We start from the raw sequence: 22,155 nt of genomic DNA, 5'->3' as shown, positions 1-22,155 counted from the left end.
TCTCACAAGGAAAAGAAAAATATTGCTCACGCCATCGGAGCCTCTTCAGCATAAAAAAAAAAGAAAAGAGAAGTAAGAGTAATAAAAAAGATGTACTGTATGTTGTACTATTATACTAATTTATTGAAACACGTGGCGAGTCAAACATTTACCAAAGCAGCTGCCAAACACTAAGGTAGTAAGATGTGGGTGTTGCAGAACTGCGGCAGTAAATCCTCATCGGAGCTTCACTCTTTTAGTAGTGATTTCATATGAACCCAAACCATTAATAATCATTATTTTCTCCATATACCGCTCCCTGGCTTCCTTTTTTAAGGTATCCAGGTAAATTCCAGTTCCTTTCCAGCAGTTTAACATCTTTTTTTGCGTTCCGTCTGTTCACTTGGTGAAACAGAAAAGTAGTTTTTAAAGTCCATCCCTTCTTCATTCACTATCAAAACAAATGCACGTGACCGGGACAGGAGTGTTCCGATGATACAAATACATTAAGAGAGCCTGGCAGGGAGCGGAGTAATAGATCCATACGTATATATGTCTATGGGCTGGAGCGGAGGAGCGGAGCCGCCACCGCAGTAATGGCGGCCCGCTCGACTTCCGGGTTTCGCCGGATTCGTCTATAACTATCACAGGCTCTTTTACAAGTGCATTTAGTGCCGGACTTTGTGGCAACTAAGAAGAAAAGGTCTACATCTACATTTTCGTGGTCCTGAAGCACATTCAAGCGTGTGAAGATCGAGAGCCTTGTCTATGACACGAGTCACGGCAGTCTCTCCGGTCTCTCCCTCCGGTCTATCCGGTCTCTCCCTCCGGTATCTCCCTCTCTCTCTCCGGCCTGGTGTGCATGTTTGCAGGCCAGAGCTTCAGGAACTGCATGTTGAACTTTCATCTTACAATGCATTTACATGGTTTTCCTGGTCTAACGCCTCTTTCCTCTGCTTCATAGGTGTGGGTTTGGGCTTTCGTGGTCAATGCTACTCCACATGGAGCTGTGAGGAATTTCCTGGAGTTCACAATTCCTCCCTGATGTCCATGGAGCAGTGCTGCAGCACCATGTGGGGACTGACCTGGAGGAACGTCTCCGACCAGACCTGCCTGTCCTGCACCTACACTCTCCTGCCAGGTCGGAGGAATGTGCATTATTAAACATATTTAACTAAATGGACTCGGAATTGAAAGAGTATATGAAACAAAATTTCTGGGAGTAATTATAGATCATAAACTATGTTGGAAGCCACATATTGATTACATTAGACTGAAATTGTCAAGATCTATTGGTATTATTTACAAAACAAGGGATCTGTTGGACAAAAAATGCTTGCACATATTCTATTTTTCTCTTATGTCATGTCATATTGTGTGGGGGTTTGGGGAAACACATACAGAATTTATGGAGACCCTATAGTTAAACTCCAAAAAAGAGTTATAAGAATAATAAATAAAGTTTCTTATTGCGATACTGCTAATAAATTAGTTTTAGAGTCAGGCACATTAAAATTCATAGATATTATATATTTAAAAACATTAGAAATTTTATTTCGAGGCAGGAATAAAAGCCTTCCTACTTGTATTTAACATTTCTTTAGATTAAAATAAACTAATTATAATTTAAGAAGGCTATGGGTCTTTGAAACATGTTATGTGAGGAGTAATGTTAAATACAGATGTGTTTCATTTTTGGGAGTCAAATTATGGAATGGACTTTGTGATGAACTGAAATTATTTAGATCTCTGTTGAGTTTTAAAAAAATATTGAAAGACAAAATAATTAAGGTTTACAATGCAAAATGATTTGAATATAATTTAATTATACAGAGCGATTTAAGGTACATTTTATTTTCTTTCTTTTCTTGTATTACTGATAAACTGGATTATCTTTTGGAAGGTACAGGGGGCAAAAATAAGCTTCGGCTTCAGCCTATTCCTTTTTCGGTTACACAGAGTTTGTGTGTTATTGTTTATTGCGTGAAACTGATTAGTGTAAATATGTATGATAATGTTTTGTCAGTTACATGATGCACACAAGTTAAGTTGCATATAATGTAATGTAACCGAAATAAACTATATTCATTCATTATTTTTTTACCTTTATGGTTAAAATGTGAATCTAATTCAATAGGGCTTGGTCGTCTTGACGTCATCACTTGGCGGAGCCGCCGTGTTGGAAGCTTCCTTAGCTGCTCTTCAGACCACTGCACACTGTGCACAGACGTGCTTCCTCTTCATTGTGTCTTACTTGTAATTGTTACTTTCCGTTATTCTGTAAACCATGCTCACCCGTTGCTGTGTTGTGGGGTGCAACAGCTCCACACTAACGTGGGGAAAAGATCGCTAATGATTTAACTTTTCACCGCTTTTCCTGCTTGGAGGCAGAACCACGAAGGCCAAGTATCTGAGATAACTGAGATAAAAAGTCCTCGGCTCGCTTAACAACGGAACTGCTCCGAAGTGTAGGCGCTCACACCGCAAACAAGGTAGCCATTCTTTAGTAGGGATTTCATATGGATCCAAACCGTTAATAATCATTATTTTCTCCATATACCGCTCCCTGGCTTCCTTGTTTAAGGTATCCCGGTAAATTCCAGGTCCTTTCCGGCATTTTAACATTTTTTTTTTGGCGTCTGTTCACTTAGTGCTACCACACTGCTGTTTATTTACACTCATGAGGCTGCCAACATGGCCACCGCTTCCCAGAATGCAACTTGGCGACCAAGCCCTATTAATTTCCCATGTTTCTCAAGTAAATCTTCATCGATCTGGGATATATATGACACAACTCACCTGTTTGCAGATGCCCAGTCTTCTCCTGTGGTGCGTAGTGGTCTGCTGGGCACTGCCAGGGTCCCCCAGAGCTCCGCCACCTGCATGTCCTGGGGGGGAGCCCACTACCGCACCTTTGACAGGAAGCACTTCCACTTCCAGGGCAGCTGCACCTACCTGCTGGCTTCATCCACCGACGGGACCTGGGCTGTGTACATCAGCACGGTCTGTGATGGAGGAGGGGAATGCAGTAAGGTACTACCCACACTCTACTAGCATTTACTGAGTGCGTTTACATGGGAAGTTCAATTCCTCTTTAATTCAGAATTAAAATTAAATCTGATTTAAAATGAGTAAAAATTACCATGTAAACACCTTATTCCGAATGAAAATGGGCATTCCGAATTAAACTTAATTCCGAAGTAAGTGGCTGGTTTATTCCGATTTTAAATCCGAATAGAATAATTATATAATAATGTATACACTCATTCCACTCTAAATTAATTCCGGTCTTTCTTTCTGCTCGTTCCCTCGCCCGTCTGTCTCCATGACCTTATATTTCGCGCTGGGCTGGTTTTCCAAACAAAGTTTCAAGATGGCAGCACGCAGTAAACGCTGGTCAAGAGCAGAGACCATTTATTTAATAAATAGCTTGGAGGACCTGGAAATAATTAAAAGAACAGATGGCAGGAAACATAAGCTTTTCAGGGCCGCTCGGTGGCGCAGTGGGTTAAGCAGCGGCTCACATACTGAGGCTACAGTCCTCCTGCAGCGGTCGCAGGTTCGAATCCCGGCCTGCGCACCTTTGCTGCATGTCATCCCCGATCTCTCTCTCTACCCCTTTTATATCTGCAGCTTGAATAAAGGGCCACTAGAGCCCAAAAAAAAAATAAAAAATAAAAAAAAATAAAAAAAATGGTGAGCTTTTCAAAGTTGTAGTGGCTAAGTTTGTTTTTCTTCCGGTAGATGTAATTTCCGGTAGACGTAACTTCCGGTCCGTCCCCCTATCCAATCAGAACCTTCCCAACCCCCAGACCTGGATAAAGCTGATCAAACGTGTTTTCCATGTAAACCTCAATTCGGAATTACTATTTCCATGTAAACTCGAAGGAAAATAGTTTCATTCTGAATTATTTAATTCGGAATAATTCATTCCGAATGAAAAAACATCATGTAACCGTGGCCACTCTGGTAGCATTTACTCTTGAGTAAGCAATATAGGACCTAAGGTGATCCCCGTTATCGTTTCATCCTCCCACCTTTGGGGACGACACAATCTTTACATTATAAAAAAGATTGATTCATGCTCACCTTAGAAGTAAAAGTTCGGAGCTGAAAACCCCCCAAGAGTCCCGTGATCGGTGACTGCAAAACGGTAGTTTCTTCTGAGCGTAGTAAGATTTCCGTCGGTAGAGGCGCGATCGTCACGTGATCCCGCTGCACCAATAGGATGTTACTAGTAAACACAGCGGCAATATGGCGGCGACCGTGGTGTCTTTAGACTAATAGCATGATGATGAAAACAAACCCCAAAAGTCGTCAAAAATGATCAGAAATGATCTGAAACCGTGCTAAATACACTGCCATGTCAACGAAGAACTTTGACTTTATCTTAAAGTATCTCCAAACACTTGATTCGATCCCAGGACATGTAGCCTATGTATTTTTCTATAGATAAGAATGCTATTCTTTTTTGTTGTTTGTTTTTAATAATAAAATGGTTATTGATTAACTTGCTATTCCAGATGAAGCTGATCTCGTCACCAATTTGATTTATATGGAACTGAGTTATATGTAATTTATGTAAATAATAATTATGTAAATAATAATAACAATAATGAATAACCATAATTGACGGTGATCTTCCGATTCCAATTGATAACGATTCCTTTACATTGTCTTGTATTTATCTATGTAATGTTGTTATTGTTAATGTGGCTTTTTGCTGGTTATTGCTGGTGCTTTTTATCGGAGCCTTGCATTGTTTACTTACTGTTGTACACTTTATCCCCATCTTGCTGCTCACTTTTGCGTACGTCCTTGTTGTTTGCTACTGTGCATAAGCCTGTTAACGTGTTTCCCTCTTGCTTTCAGGCACTGAGGATGATGCTGGGCCTAGATTTGGTTTCAATTCATAAAAGGAACTTAACTCTAAACAACCGTCCTGTTGCTGGGGAATCGCTGTTTCAAAATGGTAAACCACTCTAAATATTCACTGAAGACTTCTCTTGAGTTCCTGTCGAGGCAGGTGGACCATCATATGGCACTTTTCCACCAGTACCTACTCGGCTCTACTCATTTCAACTCGTCCTGGTTTCTTTTCCATAACAATTCAGCACCTGGAGCAGAAGTAGGAGGTTGGAGTTGAAGTTGGAGTTTGATTGTGTGATCTAAACGGAGAAGACAAAAACACTAAAGATGTAGAACCTGGAGGAGATGATAGATGTGCTGCTGGGTCTGTGGCTTGTGTTCGATATTAGTTAAAAAATGAGAGTGAGAGAAGTTTCAAGCAGCAACGCTTTTTCATTTGTTAGTTTGTCTCGGTGCTGCTGAAAAGTCAGCTGGAGCCGTGAGCAGCTATGAAGTGACAGAGCTCCTGGTAGATCTGGTCGTTCCTTATCACCGTCTAGATCCCTTTTTAATTCTCTCCTCAGCACCAGGTTTATGAACATCTGCACCTCAGAGTTGGATCATGAAACAGACTTTTGCTGCCATTGCTGGTCGAATAAAATGAACAAGAATCCGTCAGAGTCTCTTTCTCTGATTTCCTCCTCCTGACTCAGACGTCTGACTCCAACCCCCCGACCAATCGGTGTCCTGTAGTGTGATGATGTCAGATACAGCTGACTCAGCCGCTTAGAACCTCGGCAGAATAGATACAGAAAACTCCTAATACTCGGCACGTTAGACCCCTAGTGGGAAAGAACCAAACCGAGGCGAGTCGGGCTGAGTAGGTACTAGTGGAAAAGCGCCAATAGATCACAAAGCTACATTTCGTTCTGTCTTACCTCTGTGTTTTCTACACAAACAAGCTCCACTGTCTACTCTGCTGCTAAATACTGCTAAATACTAGAGATATTGACATCCCTCCCTGCCTGATCAGGGGTCAGCCTGCACTGGCTCGGGGACTTCGTCTTCGTGGAGAGCGGCCTGGGCCTCAGGCTGAAGTTCGACCTGCTCAACACTGTGTACCTGACGGTGACGGCCGAGCACCTGGGGGCCACCAGGGGGCTCTGCGGCCTCTACAACAGCAACCCCAACGGTGACACACACACACCCACACATGCTCCGCCTTGCAGCCACGGCTGGATGTTTGCTTTTCTGCTTTCTATGGACAGACTTTGTGAAAAATGGGTCTAGATTTTTTTTTTTATTTTATTTAATTTTATTTAATTTTATTTAATTTAATTTAATTTAATTTAATTTGTTATTTTATTTTATTTTAAAAATAGGTCTAGATTTAATAGGTACACAACTGTAATTAATCTCCCCTCTGGGATAGTGAAAGTATTTTCAGTAGAATTTGATTGAATTCTTAAACTTACACTTTGCACAGCCGTCAAGATCTTAAAAGTATTTAATACGGTTCTGACATGGCTTTGTATTTGCACCACAGAAAACCTCTACAATGTACTTTTGAGGAAACTTAAATTATGACTTTTGCAAACAATGAATTTAATTCGAGGATTAATAAAGTATTTTTCAATTTGAATTGAATATTAAATATTAATCTTTAACTGATTATCTTAACCTGTCCAGGTGATTATGTTTGACTTCCCTGTGTGCTTTTCATTGGTCCAGCACACAGTTGTTTGAGTTGGTTTATTATATAAATTTGACTTTGTGATCGATTGTTTTAGATGATTTCACCACTCTGGGAGGGAGCGTGTCCATGTACGCGGCCAGCTTCGGAAATTCCTGGAGAGTCCCGGACCAGCATAACGAGGTTCATAGTTCACTTTCACTAAACGTCAAAGGTTTCATAACCACTTTTTATATTTTTATGTGTGTATTGTTTGAGTTCTGAGGGGACTGCATTGACTTCTAGTTTGTTGCCCCCCCCACAACAGATCCAACAGCGATCATAAAACCACCAACCTCTAGGGTGCTTTCACACCTGTCCCGTTTGGAGCAGTTGTTCCCAAACAGGGAGCGTTTCCCCTTAAAGATCGGTTGGTTTGGTATATGTGAACACAGCAATCGTGCTCGGATGCGGGACAAAACAAGTGAGCCGAGATCTCCTAGGAGAGGTGGGCTGCGTCCGAAATTGCACCCTTCCACCCTAATGAGTAGCAAAAACAGTATGTGAGATTTTTTAGTGCGTCCAAAACATTAGTACACAATAGTATGCGCTATCCATACCCATTCTGGAGAAATGTATTAGTGTGGATTGATGGACACTAGCTAAGCAGAAACTTCCCACAATGCAATGCATATTATTATATAATATTAATATTATAATATTCATATATAATAATATTATATAATGTCATCTTGTTTCGGCCAGGATAAACGGGAAATAGTGGAGCGGTGCGCTGCTACGCTGCTACTGTTGCTGTGACTGCTGCTAGTGCGCTCTTAATAGTACGTCCGAATTAATGCACACTATTGATATTTACTCAAAAGTGTGCCGAACTTAAGTATACTTTTTAGTATATACTGTTTAGTATGGCATTTCGGACGCACCGGTGGTCTCGGCTCGCTGAACCGGTTCGTTTGCAATGAGAACATAATTAGGGGGCACGGTGGCGCAGCAGGTAGTGCAGCCGTCTCACAGCAAGAAGGTCCTGGGTTGGATTCCCGCCGGGGACGCTGTGGGCGCTGAAGTGCGTGTTAGTTCCCCCATGACTTCAGCTCCACACCCTGGGTGGGGTTGGAGAAAGGATCTTTCTGTGTGGAGTTTGCATGTTCTCCCCGTGTTCCTCTGGGTAGCTAATGGGAGCTACCCTCACAAAAACATGCAACAGTCCTGGGCTATACATGCCCCCTCTGGCCAACCGGCTGGAATAACGTGATCCTTCCACGCGCTACGTTCGGCCGGAGAAACCCCACCCTGTCTGGTGAAAAGAAGCGGCCTGCTCACTCCTCAGGTTAAGGAGGAGACCTGAGCTCAGTGCAGGGCCCTCCTTGGGTTGGCAGAGGGGAGCAATGCCCAGGACTGTCTATGTATGAGCACTGGGTGATGAAATGGGTAAAAAATCTGGGATAAAAAAAATAAAAATAAATGAGAACATAATCAACACAGCACACAGAAATACACAGAAACAAACTAGCCACACTCACTTACGATGCTCCATAGTTGTTTCTCCTGGGGTACGGAAGAGGAAACTTGGCATTTGTTAACAGCTTTGAACCGCTACAGACGGTTGCCTTGTGAACACAAACGCCACAAACGAAAAACAAAACAACTGTATGGATTTAGCCCCTGAATCGGAACAAAACAAACGGGCCACAGGTCTGAAAGCACCCTTAGTGTCCCCAGTGTTCCATGCAGAGCTGTGTGGCGTGTTTGGTCCACACCTCTGTAACCGAGTGTCTCCGTGTCTCGTGTCTCCGTCAGGGCTGCAGCGATGCGGCGGAGCTCGGCCACAGCTGTGACGTCGCCGGCGATGCCGCTCTTCGCAGGCGGGCAGAATCCGTCTGCCAGCAGCTTTCGGAGAATCCTTTCACACATTGCCACCTCCGGGTGAGACGCTGCTCAATCACACACATCACCACTCCCTCTTTCTACTAAGGGTGTCCTTCTTTAGCTAATTTCATTACAAGTGAGCCGTGGCACCCACTGGAATACTACGGAAGAGTATTAGGGCCAGGCAGGAGAAAGAATATTTGAGAGGAGAAGATTATTTTTTATTGTGCACTTCGAGAAAAAAGTCGAAATGTCGAGATTAATGTTGAAATACAATACAAAAGTTTTTACCTGCCATTGTTTATGTAATAATTGCTCAGGGGTCATCTTCTGGTCTCTGGAAAGAGACAACGGCCTGGTTTCCCAGATCAGTTAAGTAGTTCTTAACAGCGAAAGACTTCTTTCACAGGCTCCTTAAGAAGGTTTGAAAGAAGTCTTTCGCTGTTAAGAGCTACTTAACTGATCTGGGAAACCGGGCCAACTTTTGTTGTCAGGCCAGCTGACAGTCTTGCCGGGGCCCGGGACAAAATAATCTAAGATGGGCCCCCCTGAGCCCGGATTTCTCCTTCTCCTCTTCCTCTCCTCTCCCTCTGCTCTTCAGGTTTTTATACAAGCTAATGGACGTTAACATTAGAGCTAGCCAGTTAGGTTAAGTTACAAGGTTGGTAAACGTTGACTGCGCTGTTTCTTACCTTGCTCTACGCTGACTTTATTAATTCCAGCTTCACCGTCACCACCTTTTTAAAAATATTTGTGTAGAGAATCTCTGAGGCCTCTATTTTCTTCTTCTCTTTTCTATTCTTTTCTGAGCACCGGACTTGTGCTGACCGGACATTTTGACCATTCTAATGGTTAAATTAAATGATAACATCAAATTTTGATCAGCGGCCAAACCATTGTGTTGGGGGTTCTTGACCACAAGGACAATTAGGAAGAAAACATATAACAAGCTTTTATGTAACTCAAATACTACATATTTTTCCACAAATAGGCATATTTTGAAACATTTTGAAAAATGATTCCATAATTTAATGAGAATAAAAAAAAAAAAAACATTAATGAGCTGCATCAATATTTAACATTCTGTCAATCACTCAGCATATTTGTAGAATGAGTCTTCTGACTCTTCTACCTCTATTTTTTGGAAGAAAATCTTTTTCTTAAAAAAAAGGACCCTAACCGTTCTGAACTGTCCGTGTCTCCCAGGTGGACCCGGCTGCCTACATGGACACCTGTCTGTACCTGTACTGCAGCCTGGCCCCCGCGGACCGGCAGGGTGCTGTGTGTGACACCCTGGCCAGCTACGCCCGCGAGTGTGCCCAGCAGAACGTCATCGTGGTGTGGAGGACAGACAAACTCTGTGGTAGGAACAGGTTTAGCAGGTGACCCGTAAGCAGGCCAGGACAGGTAACGGCAGCGGGCTTCTAGATCTGCTTCTCTACTGCCCTTATTTTGAAACAATTTATGCTTTTTATCATTAGGTCCCGAGCACTGACAGTGCGAAGGCCCTATTGTATCTGTAGGAACTTTTTTTTTTTTCCTCGTTTTTATCTTTATTTTTCCGACGAAATGAGGTCCTTTTTTCCCCCTAAACGTGCCCCAAAAGTCACCAAATTTTGCATGCAAGCCAGGCCTGGCGATAAATTTGAATTTTCCCCCGGAAAACTTTGTGCCTCAAGCCCCACAATACGGTTTGATGTACATGCACGAAAATCGGTACACACCTGTATCATGTCGCAAGAAAAGTCTCTTGGCGCCATGGCCCAAACTGAACAGGAAGTTTTTAACTTTTTAACAACTTGTGCTTTTTATTATTTTACCTCTTTTCTTATCATTTTATTTCATGTTATTTGTTATTTACTGTTTAATTGTGTCTTGCCGCTTTTAATGTTGATGTAAAGCACTTTGAATTACCTTGTGTTGAATTGTGCCCTACAGATAAACGTGCCTCTCCTTCCAGGTCGCGTCTGTCCCAGAGGTCAGGTGTTCTCCGACTGCGTGTCCTCCTGTCCTCCCAGCTGCTCCTCCCCCCAGCCAGCAGGGCCGTCGGCGGGCCCGGGGCGGTGCAGCGAGGAGTGTGTGGGGGGCTGCGAGTGCCCCCCCGGCCTCTACCTGCACCAGGGCGCCTGTCTGCAGAGAGACCGCTGTCCCTGCTTCCACCGCAGACGCAGCCACCGGCCCGGGGACACCATCCAACACCGATGCAACACCTGGTGAGTTAGGCTACATACCTGCTTTTTCTTTTACCAACATCCTTTTTATTGTTTTCACAACATAACAAAGAAGTATCAAGTAACCACTGGCGGTTCTAGGATTTTTCTGAAACAGGGGCCATTATGGGGCCAAATGTAACTTCAGGGGCCAACAGTATTACCACCATTTTTTATTTATTTATTTTTTTTTGTGTTTCACTCATAGTGACATGTACCGTCTTATTTGCTCAGGAGTCAATATAAGTAATATAAGTTTTAAAAACAATATCCCAGGCACACTCACACACTTATTTTTTAGTCTTTATTCTTTATTATTTATATATTGCATTATTAGTTTGCCATCACTTTTGTGTAGTTATACTTTTTGTTTTTGTATGTTAATCTTGTGTTCTTCACATGAAATTTTAATAACTTCGGTGGAGGCTTGAAATAAGCCCATTGGGTTTTTTGCCTCTTCCTGCACCTATAGTGTTTGTATTTGATATTTCCTGTATATTTTTAAAACTGTGCAAAACAATAAACTAAACTAAATTAAACTACATTTTCATACAGAAATAGCGCTGCTTGACTGAACATCAATTGGCGACAATGGAAAAAGCACATTATCCAGCAGGTGGCGGTAAAACGTGTTGACTGACTGAAAAAACAGTTTACATGCATCAAGATGACTTGCAAAAAGGTTGTGACTCCAGTGTTTTATATCTATGGCTGGAGTTTCCATCAACTATACACCAGGTTACATCCCTGAATACTTGATTCCCTGCCATTGAGCTTCTCCTGGACTATAATGATGAAACAGCTTCTGGTCTGGAATTAGTGTGACATTACTGTGGACTCATTCTTGAACCAATTTGATTCCCATCATAGTCTGACTAAATTTATTTTCCCATCATAGCCTTATTGTGAACCATTTTTCTATTCAAAATGCCATATGACCATACCAATTTATTTATTTTAATACATAAAACACAAATAAAAACTAGATCCATAAGGCATTCTTACCTACAGGGATTACAGCTAAAGTTGAACAAGTTTGGCTGGTAGATGTTAATTGTACTAGCCGAACATACAATCACTATCAGTCAAAGTGTGTAAACTTTCTTTGTTAGTAGTTGATTGTGATTTAGCGCATGCCTCCTCCCACTTTTCTCCTGGGAGATCTTCCTATACGTCCTCTCTCCAGGCCTCCAGCCGTCCTGCAGATGTCTCTGTACTTCCACCTACCAGGCATTTACTTATTTTAGAAATTAAACCCCATAGATACCTGCTTTTACTTGTTTCTCCTTCTTCTTATTTGATCTAATACCCCCCCCCCCCCCAGTGTGTGCAGAGCAGGCCAGTGGCAGTGCACGGGGGAGAAGTGTGCAGGACAGTGCACGCTGATTGGGGCGTTACGGGTGACCACCTTTGACAAGAAGAGGTATTCCCTGCAGGGGGGGGACTGCCCCTTCATCGCTGTGGAGGTGAGACACGTTCACTTCACACAGTTACAACATCAGCCATGTGTCTCCTGTTCTCATGGCAACCATGCGTTCAGGACTTTGTGGACAGGAAGCTGGTGGTGGCCGTGCGCTGTGGAGAGTGTCCGGCAGGAGGACGAGGAGGCGGCGGAGAGCAGGGCTGTCTGAAGGAGGTGCTGGTCACGGTGCTCCACACCACAGTCAGAGTTACAGACACGGGTGAGTTTGCTGACAGTTCCCTTCATCCCCTCATACTCAGCTGGCCGGAGTTGAAGTTAACTGGGGAATCATTTTTTTCAACATAATTAGAGCCCGAGCACTTACAGTGCGAAGGCCCTATTGTATCTGTAGGAATTTTTTTTTTCCCTTATTCCCACGAAATGAGGGCCTTTTTTCCCCCTAAACGTGCCCCAAAAGTCACCAAATTTTACACGCAAGCCAGGCCTGGCGAAAAATGTGATATTTAATGGTTTGCATTAATGGGCGTGGCCTAACGGCTCAACAGCGCCCCCTAGAAAACTTTGTGCCTCAAGCCCCACAATGCGGTTTGACGTACATGCACGAAAATCGGTACACACCTGTATCATGTCGCAACTTAAAGAAAAGTCTCTTGGCGCCATGGCCGAAACCGAACAGGAAGTCGGCCATTTTGAATTAATTGTGTAATTTTGCCGCAATTTATGCCATTTCTTCGGCCGTTTCTTTGCCCGAACCGTAACGTGCACCCAGGTGTGTTATACATCAAAATATGCGTTTCCATCCTGCCAATAGGCATATTACTTTTCTCAGTCAAAAGCGTTACCATGGCGACGATAGCCCACCCTTCATCTGATTGGTCCATATTTGATAGTTCCTACTTTCTGCCATAACTTTTGAATGGTTTGACATTAAGACTCGTGGGTGGTGTCATCGGACTCGGTTTTGAGTCCCTGAACATAATTGGTGCAAATTAGCCTCGCCCCTTATTCTGATTGGTCCATATTTGATAGTTCCTACTTTCTGCCATAACTTTTGAATGGTTTGGTATAGAGAGTCATGGGTGGTGTCATCCGCTAAATGTCCAGGTCTGAAGAATCTACATGCAAGTCATACAAGCTTCCACTGCAGCCTGAACGTGCACAAGGGTCTTTATTTGGTTTTCAAAATCCTTCCAATGATACACAAAAATAAGAGCTCTTACATAAAAGAAAACATCAAGAGCAGCTGAATTATTGTCCAGCATTCGAATCATATTTCCTTACAAGTCAGGTATTTATGATATATCATAAAGCAACACTCAGTTTAGTTTTATATGAGAAAAGGAAAGAGAAAAAAGAAAGAAAGACAAAATAAATAAATAAATAAATAAAACCCCAAACAAAACAAGAAGTAACAACAATAAAAACGACAAAGGTTTCTCTATTTTTCAAGCGTTAGCCCAAAGTATTTCACCGTTGTGCATAGTTCAGAAATACAAACACAAATGTACAATTTACACAGAATAAAGAAATCAAGTAGTAGAAAGGAAATTATTTTAGAACCCTGCAGAGGATCAATGGTAGTAGCTACACCTCATCCGTCACACTCCCCAGACCGCTTACATCCACACTCTCCATATAGTCCATAAAAAGGACCCCAAATGTTTTGAAATAATGATAGTTTACCCTTTATAATGTACGTAATCTTTTCCATAGGTAAAGTTCTACACATTTCCTTAATCCAGTTAATACATTTTGGTTTACTGGTACTCTTCCATGAGAGCTATGACTCTTTTTGCAAGCAGTGAACACAAATCCAGGGCAGTGATTATTGTTGACGGGGGACGTTTGCACTGATATGACAGATGAGCTGAAGGTTGCTGGTTTTGAAGCAACGAATGCTGGACAGTCGTCATGTGCAACTTGCACCAACACTACGAAATATTTGGATCCATGTCCATGTCCTGTGACATTTAAACCCTATAGGAGCAAAGCGGCTGCAGCCAGCAGGAAGCAGGCTCTGTGATTACTCTGCTAAGTGGCTCCTTCACCCAGAGATAACTGGGACACGCTCCGACTGATGCTCATGACCCTGAAGGGGAGACAGCTGCTTTTTAATGTTGGGCTGCAGGCAGTCGTAAGCTCACTCACACGAGTCAACTGTGTCCAACTTGGCTCAGTTTCTTACTAAAACTACTCATTCACCGCATCATTAGTTACGTGCACTTGAATAGGAGGGTGAATATTTGTAAGATAAGCACATAAGGAGCTCCAAATTCATCACAAATTGCACGCAATGTGGGCAGATGACTTTGGGGTGTCCTCTCATATGGAGCAGCAAATCCAACCTACAGGTGCTGGGAATGTCGATGGCACGTGTGCAGTTTTGTGCCTGATCCTACTTAGCTGCAAACAAAAAGCTGACAGCAACCACACAGACGTGTTCAAGCCTGAATAAAGTGGCGCTTCTTTAGGTGACTGTGGTTTGCCACAATGGTGACAACTAGGGATGCCCCGATAGTATTTTAATTTGTGTACTTGCTGATACCGAGTACCGACACGATACTTCTACCACAAAAATAACTAGGCTAAAAATGCAATGAAAAATGCAATGAATTGGAAGACAGGTTTTATTTGCAACAGATAAATTCAATAAAAATAAATAAAATGAGTAGAATAACTATTTTAAACGAAAAATAATCTTTCTGTGTAAATAAAAAGTCTCCACACTGGCACTGTCTTCACATTTAAGAAAATATCAAGTATAACATATCCATGAAACATCATATCCCAAACAAGTTTGGTCAAATTGCCTGATATCTTTAATATCGTTGCGCTGGATCAACTGCGAGGTGGTAACCACGGCAACGGAGATTCACAGCGACATGAGTGATTTTGTAATGTCTTTAAATTTATTTGGTGAATTTAACAATTTTGATGACTGGGATGCAGAAGAGCTGAGCGGACTAGAATATCTCCTCTCTTACCAAAGAAACTGAGTTATGGCTTGTTAAAAATGTTTGTAACTTACCAGGTTACAACGGCTGCAGACGAGAGATTAAATAGTTGCTCAGCCGCTCAGCTGTGGCTTGTGTTAGGTTAAAAAGTCATCACAATATTAATAACTTAGAAAAAGACACCGGAAACTGTCAGAAATGATTTTTAAAGGCCTTCTGCAGAAGGGAAGCACAGTCGAAGCTTGCAGAGCAACACAGCCCTCTCGCTCTCGACGAAATGCTTGCTGGGTCCTTCTTAGCAGGAGGTATTTATTGAAAAACTGACAGGCGTTGGCTATGTTAAGACAACCAATGGTAGACAGTGGATGGACAATGGACAAAAACAGATGGTCACACACATGACTTTTCTTAGTATGAAGAAACAAACAGACATCCTTAAAACACAAAGGGTCAAGAGGTCAACTATAACAGGACCTCTTGTTGGAGGTTTGAACAGATGGTTTTTAAAAACACTGGGTTATTTACAAACCAGAAGTCACCAGGCCAAACTTCATGGGGGTCTCGTGTTATCAGATGGTCCAACTAAACCTAGCTAACCTTTAAGTCAGCTTAACGTCTTGAAACAACATGAAGGGTCAATAAATGAGCTCCTTCTGGACAAACAAGAAACTCTGTAAGGCTTTGCACAGATGTGTCTAAAGACACTGCTCAGCTGTTAACAAAGCCATAAATACCTAAATACCATCAGGGAATGGCCTGCCTGTAACTTCTGTTAACAATTGTAAACTTGTGAAAAACGCAGCAGTCAACTTCTCTGAGCTTACCTAATTCTGTTGCGTTCATAATGACAATTTAATTCAAAAACGTTGATTAACTTCACACTTGTTATGATTATGATTTAATATTTATGCTTTTTGATAAGTGGCCGTGGTATAAGCGGGATAATACCCTTCTAGGTGACATTAACATAAATATATATGGACTTTGCGGAGGCAAACTGATTCACACCCCCGTTATTTTAACGGTCCGTGGGTCATCTCTTCTCTGTTGCTTCTGCAGAACCTGAGCTAATGTTGCTGTTGTGTTCTTGCAGTAGCATTAGCAAACTCTGTATACTCAGCTTTATGACGCGTGTTGAGATGTTTTATCAAGTTGTTGGTATTAAACGACGTATTCTCCTTTCCTCCTCTTCACACCTTAGCATCAGTAGCTTCAGTCTGCCTTGCTTCTGTCGTCGTCTCTTATTTTGAAACATGTCCACACTGCTGACGTCCCGCTGGATTAATTGTCGCTATCTTGCCTGAAACAGCGCTGCCAGTCTCACTCATGTATCTCTCTCTTCTCACTCATGTATCACTCTCTTCTCACTCATGTATCACTCTCTTCTCACTCATGTATCACTCTCTTCTCATCACCACGCTGACTGCAGCTCAACATCTCCCCCTAGAGGTGCTAATCAGTAATACAACAACAATGAAGTCGTATCGGAGAATGTTTGCGAGTACCAGTATATGAGAGCAGTACCGGCCCGATATCGATACCAGTATTGGGGCATCCCTAGTGACAACAATGGAAGAGTGCTGCTTATGACTCTGTTACTAAACATACCGATTCCCAAAAAGGATTCCTTCCTATTGCAGTTAAGAGAATCAGCCGCTAAAGCTGGTGTTGTAACTTTCAGGTGCAGTGACCTTGAACGGCCAGAGGGAGGCGCTGCCCGTAATGACAGGGGACCTGGTTGTCCGCAGGGCCTCGTCTTCATTCCTCCTCATCCAAACCTTCGGAGCCCAGATACTCTGGTACCTAGACGGACCCTTTGCCCTCATCAGCCTTCAGCCTGGATTTGCTAACAAGGTGACTAACATTTTTTAACATGTTCTTTTTAGTTTATTTAGTTTTTTTAGTTTATTGTTTTGCACAGTTTAAAAAATATGTCTGGGGGGTTTGTAGGTGCGTGGTCTGTGTGGGACCCTGACCTGGAGCCAGCACGACGACTTCACCACCCCGGAAGGAGACGTGGAGAACAGTGTGACATCTTTTGTGGAGAAGTTCACGACGGAGCGCTGCAGCCTGCCCAGAGGGCTGCAGCCTGACCCCTGCTCCACCTACACCCAGAGACGGAGCTACGCAGAGACGCTCTGCGCCATCATACACAGCCCTGTCTTTCAGGTCAGTGTTTGCAAAATGCAGTGGATTCATTTCCTTTTAGTCACACGTGCAGCTCACTCTCCCCCCCGTCTCGTAGGTGTGTCATGACGTGGTGGAGAGGGAGCCCTATTTCCACCTGTGCCTGTCAGAAGTGTGTGGCTGTGCTCAGAAGTCTTGCCACTGCACTATACTCACCGCTTACGCCCAACACTGTGCTCAGGAAGGAGCAGTGGTCCAGTGGCGCAACCAGACCTTCTGCCGTAAGTTCACTGGTTCACTGGATTTCATGTACAAAGCCTGTTTCTTTTTTTTTTTTTTCTTTGTCTGCATATATAGTAATGGTTTATACCAAGTTGGTAAAAACCTAAGGCATATATATGCATTTTTAATATATATCATATATTTTATATATATATATATATATATATATATATATATATATATATATATATATATATATATATATATATTTATATATATATTGCTTATATATATATATATATAATATATGATATATATTAAAAATGCATATATATATTGCTTAAAAAAACAAGGAATCTTAAGTCTTTACAAGTGTAAAGTTGGGGACTACATCGTGTTTGTATTTATGAAGGAATGTTACATTCAGGTCAAAAGCTTTTTTTGTGTAAAGTTGAATACACATTGGCATATAGCAGCATATTTGCCCTTTCTCATGTTGTTAACAGTATTATGCTATATTTATATGATATCATGCTACACCACTCTATATGATAATTATTTATTTGTTTACTCTCGAATTAATATTCTCAATTTATGTATCTATTTTCATCATCTTATTTACACTCAAACACGGCACGCACACACACACACACACATACTGATGTCTTTTGTCGTTGTTTGCACTGTATGTTAATAAAAAGAAAAAACAGTATTAAAAACATTAAAAAAATACATTAAGGTAATTTAGAACAGCAAAAAATGTGTGAATAAATGTGCGATTAACATGCGATTAATCGCGAGTTAACTATGGACAACATGCGATTAATCGCGATTAAAAAAAATAATCGTTTGACAGCCCTAATATATATATATATATATATATATATACATATATATATGTAAAAAAAAAAATTGGAAATGCGAAGGGGAGGGTGGGGTCGGGGTGGGGGGTGACATCTGCTGCTAGTCTGAAACGAGAAAAACACAGGGAAACGCACAACGAGTACACAAGCCTTTTCTTTTCTTTAATGTAATTTTATCTAGTATTGAACTTGTCATTGTGCATTGAGTTAAATAATGTAATCACTTTGTATTTGCAATTGTATAATTCTGTATTTTTCTTTCTTTTTTGCGGAGCCCAGGAAGACTAGCTGGTTGCTATGGCACCAGCTAATGGGGATCCTTAATAAAATCAAATCAAAATCAAATCAACATGGCCCTCCCAAAGGGAATTGTCCATGGGATCTAGGGTTTAGAGGCAACTGCAAACCTAAGCAGGGCTCGCTTTTCACACCTCTCTAGTCGACCTACCTCAGTGTTACCTTTTCCTCTTCATTTAGCACACCCCCTAAATGCTGAAACTCTAAGTCTTGTGTTCCCCTCTCCCCTCCCTCCCTCTGGCCCAGCGGTCCAGTGTTCGGGGGGTCAGGTGTTTCAGGAATGTGGTCGTGCCTGCGGGGGCTCCTGCTCAGACCTGCAGAAGACCTGGAGCTGCATGGATGCCGGTAGCGACAGCATTTGTGTTCCGGGTTGCCAGTGTCCAGCAGAACTGGTGCAGGACCACCGGGGCCAGTGCGTGCCCAGCGCTCTGTGCCCGTGTGTGCAAGGAGACCAGATGTACTCACCTGGGGCTTCACTTCAGAACAACTGCAACACCTGGTATGTTGGAAAGGATTTAGGAAACTGTGACCAGTTGCTTCTGGTCAATATTTGAACCTTTGAGGTCAGCAGTTTAGTCCGTGTTCCAGACCAGATATCAGCACCACTCAAGGTGACAAAACTTGCTTATAATTTTTCAAAATATCTGTCTGTAGATGATATTTTGGTATGATAACCTTCCTGAGTGGCAGCTGGATCAGAGTTATCAGCTCATGAAGTTCAGAAAATTACATTTTAGATGCTGGTGCATATCCTGGTTTAGACTCATGTACAGGATAGCTGTCAATGTTTCACTATATTGTCTTTGGTATCATTTTAAAGGGGACCTTTTAAGCTTTCATTCCAGCTAAGATGTGAATCTTTCTGACCAACATAGAGGTCACTGCAGCTCTTTAAACTATAAACAACACACATTTTTACACAATTTTCGCCTAAATGATATACTATCTTTTAGCCCTGTGTCAACTAGGAACAACATAGACACAAAATACAAAAATTGGAATACTCACAGGACCATAAGGATTCAGGAAATGTATAATATACCCCTACTATATTGTTGTTACAGGTCATTGTGAGCCTTAAACTAGAAGAGCATCATTAGGCTCCTATGAAACTATAACAGCCACTAATGTCACAAACTGGTCTTTATCTGCAAATACACGACATAAAGCACACCACAATGAGATAAGGAACCAGCTTAGTTTTATAAACAACATTATACACATAACAATATTGTAAACAAAATTAACATAATTATTAATGGGAATATGTCAGGATCTGTTAAGAAGGTTAACCAAGTACAGAATCATCACATAATGTCACTCAAACTGCTCGTCTCTCTCGTCATCTGACTCCCCGAGTTCGAAGTCGGATTCTGGATCATCCTGCAGTTTTTGGCTGCTGCAAGTCTGTAACTTGCACATGTCTGTGCATGGACTAGTTCAGGGGTCGGCAACCCAAAATGTTGAAAGAGCCATATTGGACCAAAAACACAAAAAACAAATATGTCTGGAGCCGCAAAAAATGAAGTCTTTTATAAGCCTTAGAATGAAGACAACACATAATAATAATAATAATAATAATACATTTTATTTATATAGCGCTTTTCAGGGCACTCAAAGACGCTTTACATTAAAACAAAACACATAATACAAATTACAATACACAGGACAGTACATAAGGACAGTACATAAGGATACATGCTGTATGTTTCTATATTAGTTAGAACTGGGGGAAGATGTTTTAAAATGTACACATTAAATGTTGAGAAAAAAGTCTAAATGTCCAGATTAATGTTGAAGTACAATCTTGAAAAAAAGTCGGAATGTCGAGAAAAAAGTTGATATTTCGAGAAAAAGTTGAAATGTCGAGATTAAAAAGGAAAGCAAAACGGAAGATATAAAGGAAAAAGAGAAGAAAAAAGAAAAAAAGGTAAATAAGAAAAAAAGAAATAAAAAGAGAAAAAAAGGAAAAAAAAGAAAAAAAAGGAAAAAGGAAGAAAAATAAAAAAAGGAAAAAAGAAGAAAAAATAAATAAAAAGAGAAAAAAAGAAAAAATGGAAAAAATAAGAAAAAAAAGGAAAAAAAGAAAAAAATGGTCAAACATTTTTGAAAAAGCTCCAGGAGCCACTAGGACGGCGCTAAAGAGCCGCATGCGGCTCTGGAGCCGCGGGTTGCTGACCCCTGGACTAGTTAGTTTAGAGTCAGAGGATGTCAGTTAAAGGGATTACAATGATTCCTGAGTGAGAGACAATTTTTTTGAGACATCGAAGTCAGAGCGTCATCATCATCTCATTTAAAAGAAAAAAATGACACGAGGCAAAACTGTGTCCTCATTGTTTGGACCCAAGTTATAAGAAGTTATCAGCCTGTTTAAGAAAGGAGAAACTTCGTGAACACTTCAGCAGCCTCAGCAGGAGTGACGGCCCAGCAGAGATGCCTGCAGCTGTCTGGGCGCGTGGCCTCATCAGAGTCTGGACCAGCCCCGAGCTTCGGCTGCATCTCTGTTTTCTGGAGGGCAACTTCCAAGAACAATTGATTTTCTGTGTCACTGTTGTGAAGTCAAAGTCGCAGCCTTAATGATATTACCGTAAAGTGAGCGGGAGCGCGAGCGCCCACCTGGGAGGACAACATAGTGGTGAAAGAGCTCTGATGAAATCACTCTATGTTCCTGCTCTTTCAAACAGGATAGGTTGATTTCATTGCATTTCTTCACCACATGACCACAAGCACCCGTGCCATGCAGCGCCATGGTGAGTCACAACAGAGTACTACAGAGCGGAGAGATTTGTCTCTCACTGATTTATTGCACTGATGTATTGTGTTATCAGACTATTGACTTGATTCATTGGCTTAATATTAAACAAACATACCATTTAACGAAGAGAATGTTTAGTACCTGTAATGACAAACCTTGGGTTTTGACTCCAGTGAAATAGTTATCAAAGTGAATGTTGTGAAACTCATACTGTGGCATCATAAACTTGCATGGGAAAACATGGCGACAGTTTCACCGTGGATCTCTGTACCTTCTGGGCTGAACTGACTCCATGTTTCCTTCCAGTTTGCATTTTTCTATTGAGTACTAAGATTTCTACATCATATTCTAGATCATACCGGGGTATTTGCAAGTTTGGGAGTTATAGGCCCAGGGTATTTTCAGGAGTTCTCTGAATCAACCTGCTCCTCTTTTGCTTCCCTTCTCAGCGTGTGCGAACGGGGACAGTTCAACTGCACTCAGAAGCGCTGTGAGGGTGTGCAGCGATGTCCGGGCTCTTTGGTCTACTCCCCACACTCCTGCCTGCTCAGCTGCTCCGGCCTGGACCCCCCCGGTCACCAGCAGGCGTCCGGCGGGACTCAGTCCTGCAGAGAGCCGCTGTCTGGCTGCGTCTGCCCTCAGGGAACAGTCTTACTGGTAGGTGGAAGCTCGGCCTCAACTCATTCATGGAGCCACTGCAGAGCTGAGTGGTGGGCTAGTCCGTTGCTAATGTTAGTTATACCACGGTCTGTGTGAATACTCCATTCTGATTGGCTGGCAAGTGTTCATTAAAAGTGTTAATGGACACCTAAAAAAAACAAGTTTGGTCAAATAACCTGATATCTTTAATATCATTGCGCTGGATCAACTGCCAGGTGGTAACCACGGCAACGGAGATTCAGAGAAGAGCCGGCTACC

General features: G+C 42.0%; 1 protein-coding gene across 1 annotated transcript in view; it reads left to right on the top strand.

The window, feature by feature from the left end:
- sspo (SCO-spondin) overlaps positions 1-22,155 on the top strand; it is a 188,788-nt gene that overhangs the window by 6,000 nt on the left and 160,633 nt on the right. The window contains exons 4-18 of the mRNA XM_061714052.1: positions 944-1,120; positions 2,789-3,012; positions 4,852-4,951; positions 5,861-6,019; positions 6,618-6,703; positions 8,318-8,443; positions 9,593-9,749; positions 10,347-10,599; positions 11,921-12,062; positions 12,137-12,278; positions 16,655-16,827; positions 16,924-17,142; positions 17,219-17,381; positions 18,729-18,981; positions 21,687-21,894. Coding sequence (XP_061570036.1) covers positions 944-1,120; positions 2,789-3,012; positions 4,852-4,951; positions 5,861-6,019; positions 6,618-6,703; positions 8,318-8,443; positions 9,593-9,749; positions 10,347-10,599; positions 11,921-12,062; positions 12,137-12,278; positions 16,655-16,827; positions 16,924-17,142; positions 17,219-17,381; positions 18,729-18,981; positions 21,687-21,894 — 2,582 coding nt within the window. The remainder of the gene's footprint in view (positions 1-943; positions 1,121-2,788; positions 3,013-4,851; positions 4,952-5,860; positions 6,020-6,617; positions 6,704-8,317; positions 8,444-9,592; positions 9,750-10,346; positions 10,600-11,920; positions 12,063-12,136; positions 12,279-16,654; positions 16,828-16,923; positions 17,143-17,218; positions 17,382-18,728; positions 18,982-21,686; positions 21,895-22,155) is intronic.

Source organism: Cololabis saira, chromosome 22 (genome assembly GCF_033807715.1).
Source record: "Cololabis saira isolate AMF1-May2022 chromosome 22, fColSai1.1, whole genome shotgun sequence".
NCBI lineage: Eukaryota > Metazoa > Chordata > Actinopteri > Beloniformes > Belonidae > Cololabis > Cololabis saira.
The sequence above is the reverse complement of the archived record's forward strand: the minus strand, read 5'-3'. Positions and strand labels throughout refer to the sequence as shown.